The sequence below is a fragment of the Mizuhopecten yessoensis genome, unplaced genomic scaffold (assembly GCF_002113885.1).
Source record: "Mizuhopecten yessoensis strain PY_sf001 unplaced genomic scaffold, ASM211388v2 scaffold7953, whole genome shotgun sequence".
In the NCBI taxonomy this organism is placed as follows: Eukaryota; Metazoa; Mollusca; class Bivalvia; order Pectinida; family Pectinidae; genus Mizuhopecten; species Mizuhopecten yessoensis.
In genome coordinates this window covers 72,424-80,259 of record NW_018407305.1, presented here as the reverse complement: position 1 = coordinate 80,259, position 7,836 = coordinate 72,424, and the positions used below count along the sequence as shown (strand labels likewise).

General features: G+C 36.9%; 1 protein-coding gene across 1 annotated transcript; it reads right to left on the bottom strand.

Annotated features, from left to right (window-relative positions):
• Positions 1-2,822: 2,822 nt before the first annotated feature.
• Positions 2,823-7,064, bottom strand: LOC110454611 (IgGFc-binding protein-like). The gene is made up of 3 exons (XM_021504224.1): positions 7,007-7,064; positions 3,585-4,817; positions 2,823-3,046 (listed from the first exon to the last, which is right to left on the bottom strand). Exons 1-3 carry the CDS (start codon positions 7,062-7,064, stop codon positions 2,823-2,825), a joined length of 1,515 nt encoding a protein of 504 aa, XP_021359899.1.
• Between the last annotated feature and the right edge of the window lie 772 nt (positions 7,065-7,836).

Here is a 7,836-nt window from a genome sequence, read left to right as displayed (position 1 = left end):
AACATTACTACCCAGAATACACGAATGAAATTATATTCCAGGATAACCGATTAAATCCTAGACGATGATCATTAGTATTAGAATTAACATTACTATCCAGAATACACGAATGAAATTATATTCGAGGATAACAGATTAAATCCTAGACGATGATCATTAGTATTATAATTAACATTACTATCCAGAATACACGAATGAAATTATATTCCAGGATAACCGATTAAATCCTAGATGATGATCATTAGTATTAGAATTAACATTACTATCCAGAATACAAAATGAAATTATATTCCAGGATAACAGATTAAATCCTAGACGATGACCGTGATCAATCCAATCGATCACTTGTTTAGACCTAAGTACCTCGTAAGACACAAAAAACTGTAGTGTACTGGTCCTTATGAATCATTCTAATAAATTATGCACAGATTTTGCTGAAAGTCAAACTTGATCTAAGCATTCGTATACTTTACTTTTGATGGATGCAGTACCATAAAATGACCCGTCGGTGGTCGACGGAGGTCCATGTAGCAGACACTGCACTGACCCTCCCAGGGTGTTGACTAACATAATTGGATTACATTGAGGTCACAGTGACCTACTTATGTTACACTGCTTTCCTATTCCCGAAGGCTCTGTCTGACTTCAGTTTGGAGTCTTTGGACTGAAGAGTGTATGTTTCATGACCGAGAGGAGTATCTATAAACACGGACTTAACTCCCTGACAAGGGACGATATTTCTTATCAGCATTGACAATGATCTCAGTCTTACTAATAACTATAAGATGAACACATTTCGCCGAAAGTCAATCATGCTTGTGGAATGCAGTTACACCCGGTTGTATAATGCAAATGATATATTGATACATTTGAAAATCTTTTGATAACTGAATATTTTACTAAATTTTAAAAGTACAATCACACATGTGTTTGTTATTTTCATCTTTCAATACACATGGTGGTAGACTCTGCTGGTGTAATCACAGCCCCGAGGTTTGCCGTAACTTTGAAAGCCAAACTTTTCAATTGTGAATATTTGCAAGGTTCATAGTATACACACTTTACTCATGGTATTAGATTTACCAGAACTCTTCTTATTCGTAAATTCATAAAATTGATAACCACTTTCAAAGTATAAATTTTACTTATCTTACAATAATTATAAAAGTTTTTCCCAACGTATATCACCCATTCTTGTTTGCCAAAACGGACTCTTAGAGGTTCTCAATGGCGAAGGAAACCAGAGTACGTCCGGTCTTATTTTTGAACCCCCGCCGTCTAGGTAAAATGTGAGCGGCTAACCACTGCACCAACTGACGACCAAATATAACCCGAGTAGGATTCAAACCCTTGGCATCATGTCATTATACCTTCGCTCTAACCTACTGTGCTACCTTGTCAGCTGTAGTAATCAGGACCGGTTGCGCTACAATTAAATTCAAAACAAAATCAAGACAGGGGTTACTGTTCGCGTGAAAACGAACAATCGTGTTATCTTGTGTTTTGCCTACAGAGGGACAGGAATCCTTAAATGAAAATATTTCAAGCTTACAAAGATTTATCTATATCATCTAACATTTCAAGCTGATAAAGATTTATCTATATCATCTATCATTTCAAGCTGACAAATATTTATCTTTGTCAATCTATGTTATCTATCATTTCATGCTGACAAAGTTACATCTATATCATCTATCATTTCAAGCTGACAAAGAATTATCTATACTATTATCATTTAAAGCTGTGTTTCACTTCACGCTGTTCTGTAGTGATATTATAGATATTGAAATGTCTCAAAATTTGTATTTTGTATTAAAATCTGCTAAGAGTCCATCTGACAGGTGTACAAATAACCACATTTGTTTTCCAATATAGATAAATATCGCACGTTACAAAATATCTTTAAGCTGTACAGTTTATGTCACTAACACCAATTAACATCAATTTTCTTTTTCTTGTTTGAACCCCGATGAAGCATTTGTCGGGCTTTGACCGTTCCTCTAAATATCCCTACCATGTTAATGATGTTGTCGAGGTCCAAAGCCACTATTCCCAGAAACAGACCTACTAAGATGGCGCCTCCGACTGATCTTGTTATCATGACCGATAAGCGGTCGTCTGATGCTGATATCAATGTTCGTTTGTACCTAGAAGTGTGTTTCCTGTTTACCCTCTCCAGACCTATTATATTTGTTGTCATTCCATCGTTACTGTTTGAAATTGTTTCGCAAACAATACAAGACCGTGGACACGTGATATTATTCTTTGGGGTCGTTGTTTCGGCAATTTTGGATGCATATGGTGTTGATACGTCACTGACGGTATCGTCTGTAGCAGATGAGGAAACCTTTTAAGTGGAGTCTAATATTTCTGTCGTGGAAACTTGTATTTCTGTCGTGGAAACTTGTATTGCTGTCGTGGAAACTTGTATTTCAGAAATACCTGTCGTAGACTTAGTTGATGTTGTGATAAATTCGAGTAGCGCTAAAGTGGGCGTTGATCGTCCTATACTATGTGAGGGTATCGTTGTACTTAACCCAAGTTGCACTGTTGTTGGTTCTGTAGTAGATTCACGTTTTTCTATAGTTGACTCCGTTAGTCCTGTAGTAGACTCTTGCACGACTGTGGAAGAGCTAGCGCTGATATCAGTTGATGTGATAGGTTTGGTCGAAGCGTTTGTCACATTTTGAACAGGAGGCATCTGTGTAGTGTTTTTAAAAGAGGTTGTTTTATATGTTGGCTCTGTAGGATTTATTGTTGATTCTGTAACTTTCAATGTCGGAAAAGTGGTTGTTTCGTCTGTGGTTATAATCTCTGTAGTTTTATAGGTTTGGGCTGTAGCTCTCATTGTTGAGTCTGTAACTTTCAATGTGGTTGAGGGTTCGGTAGAAGCAACAGCTGCTGAATTCAAGTCGCTCGAAGAATGCCCCGTCCATGATGTTTCTCCGACATCGTCTGTCGTAGTAAGTGAATCTCCGGTTACTGGTAGAAAAGTTGTCGGTGGCAACTCTGAACAGCCCGGAATTGTAGTCGACATCGGCAAGACCTTGGTGTGAAAAACAAAACAAAGTATTTAAAACATAATCACCACATACTTACTTATCATAATTGATTGGTTGATTGATTGACCGGTTGGCTGATTGAATGTTTCAGTTAAAGACGAATAGTTATCTACATTCTACGTTAAAACATAGTAGCATAAATGTAAACACCTGCTAAGCATTTTCCAATTCATACCCGAACTCGGGGTTGATTAACACTATTATAATGCTAAACAAAACGTCTTCTAACATGTCACGTCTTTCGACTTAACATTTTTTCTTTAATGATAAAAAAAAAACAGCAAAAGAAGTGCAATAAGGAGATTTATGAACTGACAGGTCACACAGAGGATCAGTTTATTTGGTATTTATAAAAAAAAACTGTAAGACGTTTTCAACTCGGTTAATAAATCATTTTATGTGACAGGCCAGTAAGTAAACTGTTATTGGGCAATCTGTTATATACACTTCTTACTGTTGTTTTACTGATATTATTTGAAGCATTAATAATTCTTACCTGTCCGGGATCATCAAAGTCCATACCGAGAGGGAAACTGTAACTCTCGCCAACATCAATACCAAAGATAATAGCCAGAAAGTCGCCACTGGCCTGTAGGGTATGGTAACCGGTGGATATAGTAGTAATCCCGACAACGAAACTAGTGTCAAGGACACTGTCAAATGTTAAACTGTCTGAGAAGCTGTTACCAGACAGCAATAAGCTGTCTTTATGTTCCTCTTTCACAACCAACACAAGAACAATCTCTAAAGCTGGACTGTTCCGTTTTGTTGGCGGAGCTTCGAACGCGTAGGTATCATCAAAATGTTCGACGTCAGGTATAATTGTCATGGTGGGGTCCTTCGTGGTGTTGCTCATCGCAACATACATCACCATCATCACCGGTTCATCCGAGCTAAAGAAGCAGTTGTATTGATATTGTATTTCAAAAGTTAAGATAGATTTTAGGACAAAATATTCATATGAAGCCGCGAAGAAATGCGTACAAATTTTAGCGATTACTGCTGTCGGACAAGTCGTGTCCGATATCACTTTCACTGTTACTGTTCCGTTCGGTAAGGTAGAGGGAACAATGAACTTCGTCCCCCACTGATTTACCGGGACCAGTTGTTCCACAAGGTGACCAGGCCCTGCGCCATTCACTTCGGTATTGCTGTTTCCACTGTAGAAAACGACTTTTTGGTCAGCTGTCACGCGTGACCCCGAAAGGTCACCTGTGCTCTGCACCGCGATGACCTCAAGTCTATTTATCGTTGCGCTAATAGAATCGCCGGGATTGTAAACCAAGGGCCCAAATTGAGCGCCAGAAGCGTTTGCATTGGCAGAAAGTGTAATTACAACAGATGTATTGTTTTTAACTCCGATCACAGCTATCTGGGATTTTCTTGAAAAGGGAAAATATACGCATGCGCGGTAGACCTGACCCAGATTGCTGGTAGGAATGGACATGAATCCATCCGATGAACCGTTCTGTTTCGTCAGACAAACAACGTTCACATCCTTCCTATCAGTGTTTACAACGACACCCTTCTGGCCTCTCGATTGGTATTTTTGCATCATGACTAGTAACACACTTATGTCAATGCGTAAGCTCGTTAAAGGATAAAGGATAAAGGTTTGGTACACTGTAGAGTAGGACACATTGCCTCTAATGTCAGATGTCGACCTAGACGTCACGTAAACTTCTAAGGGACCGTCCGACTCTGAAGCAGGCGGGTTGTACATAAAACCAAGCACGAACTCTTCAGGGCCATTATCTGTAATGTATAAACACAGCAACATATACAAAGACAGTTCTATTTTATTTCAAATCCGACAACTATATCAAGTACAAGCTGATGCTAAACATAACCGCATTAAACACGTTTTTCTATTTCGAATCCGACTTTATACATTTGAGTAAATAACGCCAATGTTAGAATGCATAATATTTCCACATTACATCCCCAGCACACACGCAGGCAAACACACAAAGGGAGATATAAGCCAGGTGGCATAGGACTAGTAGTTAGCGCCTGATAAGGCAGCTCCTGCGAATTCCTCAAAAATTGTATTGATTTATGTATATGCTAATTGTATCAATTATATATATATGTACTGTAAAGCGCTTTAGAATGGCTTATGTTAGCTAGATAGGGCGCTATATCAAATGCTGTATATCATTATTATTATTATTATAACAAGCTCCTGAGAGCTTATGTTAACTATGACATATATTCAACGTAAAATAATGATTCTTGTATCTTGTATTTTGAAGTAACATGCCACTTTGCTTTTATCCGATAATTTTAAGATAAAAAAAACCACACACAAGCTTTTAATCACGAACTTTTCCTCGAATGCGCCTATGTATAATCTTCGGCACGATGAAGGACACAAGTTAAGGAATACTGTTGATGCCGACATGTACAAATGTATGTAAACTGTAAAACGAAAGTACAGTGTAGGTCTGCGCGATCGCAAACATTTAATGCTGATATTTTCGCATAAATGTCAGTTAGTACTTGATGTGATAGCAATGGATTAAACAAGTGTTACCTTGTGTTGTATTCTAGCACATCAGTGTCTCAATGCATACGGTATTAATCTGTTAATGTTCGATAAACGTCTGTTTATTATTACTGTCCTGATTATGTTGTGAGGTATTTCCGGGTCACGTTCTCGTATTTAGTGCGCTTCCGGTTACGTCATAAAATGCAATTTTTCAATTGAAAAATATTGATATTTATTAATAGTTTAAAGAATAAAGGAGTTAATAGAAACAATATCAATACATTATAAATATTATTTTCTTGAATGTTTGCGTAGGAGACGACGTTTGATCATAATCTCGAAACTAGAACATTTTTTCAAACAAAAAGTGTTTTAACATTTGAAAGAAAAAAGTTTGAAAGGGAAAACATCAATTTGTTCTTTTATGAATTAATGAAAGTGATACAAAAAAGAAATATAGTAAATTATTGATAATAAATTTATCAAAAACATCATCCTTAGAGAGTATGTTATGGGCATGATCGTTTAGAAGCTTTGCAATACTTCAAACTCTTTCAAACGCGCATCAGCTCGAGAGTATGCCCCTGTTTACAAAATGGCGATTGGAAGTAGCAAGGCGGATTAAATTGGAACTTCAATTGTGAATATTTCGGCAAGTTAACATTGTTCACAAAGCCCATGTGGTCTGTTCATTTAATTTAGTCAAGATGTACTCAGACCAGTCGTTGTTTAGTCGCTAGGCTCATTAACAAAAATAAATAGTATTATCATATAAACTTATTGTAATTATTGTAATTATATCCTAAGTGTTACCTCGGTAAACTTCCCTCTGAATGTAAACTTTAAATGTAAGGAGGCAGTACACAATTCGGATCAACACCCTAATAGGATCACTTTTTTGCAACAATTCTTATAAATCAAGGGCGCTATATCAAATGCTGTATTGTATTATTATCAGAATTTATTGTGATGTCAAAATAGCATGATCATATGAGTTCAGGGTGAAGAAAAACATTGATGTTTTTCTATTGATTTTATCTATAGTTTAACGCAGTAAATCATGTGATAAATATAATATCTCACTCGTTCATTATGATTACAATGATAGTTCGAGGTTCGTATATACCGCTTTATCCCAACCTAATTCGTAGTTCGTCTCAAAACGGTTCACAAATTAGTATCCGTGGTTATAGGGTCGTTGCAACCAGTCAATATCTTTCTCAACTCTCTGGGGAGCATACAGCCGGTGCTGTTATTTCGTTGCTCACAGCTAGCATTCAACAATTCTTGCACTGCCCAACCACGTACTCATTTATAGCTGAGTAGACTGGAACAAGTAAATTATCTCGTTCAAAGAAACAACACAGAGTCGCGACGTGACTCGAACACACAACCCTTTGGTCACGAGCCCGGCGTCCTACCACTATACTAAATGATAAATTTTGTTACATACCTGATGTGTGTGCTGTAGTGAACAGACAAATCCCTACCACCATTACTGACAGCGCCATGTTGTTCATCAAATGTGACACAGTGTTTAGTGTTACCGGATCATCATCGATATGTCAATGATATGAGATTCTAAATCTCGTGCTTATAAATAAATATGATTATGTTTAGAAAAGCTGCACTCAAACACCTCCAATAACTGTTAAAGGTAGATTAGAACTACATCACAGCGTCAGTAATCCTTTATTGAGTCCTTGATTGTATTCCGGCGGAAGGGGTATTGTTGTCTGTAATCCAGGAGATAAGGTTCTATTATTGTAATGGAAATATATATTGGAATAAAACAGAAACGAACAATCTACAAAGTCAAAATCATACGAGGACAAAATCGAAACTGGAGTCAGAGAAATTAAATCATAGTAACCAAAGAGATTGCAAAACAAGCATGTGAGACCACATGGGAAACAAAAAAAAAAGAAAATTGATATTCGAATAAGAAAGGAAAGTTATGCATTGAGATCAGGGCTTCAAAAGTTACAGGAGTAACATGTGGTCTTCACCAGTATATTTTGAAACCCCCTTTTTAAATACATATTTCGTTTACTTATTGGATGAGAAGATTTGCATTAAACTTCTTTTGTTAAAAAACCCCGAAACAATTACATATTAAACTTAGGACTAAACACACTGTGTACAAAATAATGGTAAATACACTTTTGGCTTGGATTACCATTGCTGATCACGATGTCCCTTTGCGATACATTTTGTATGAACTACACAAGTAGACTTCTTACATCTGTATAGCAAACATTTTAATAAGGTCATAAGGATCTC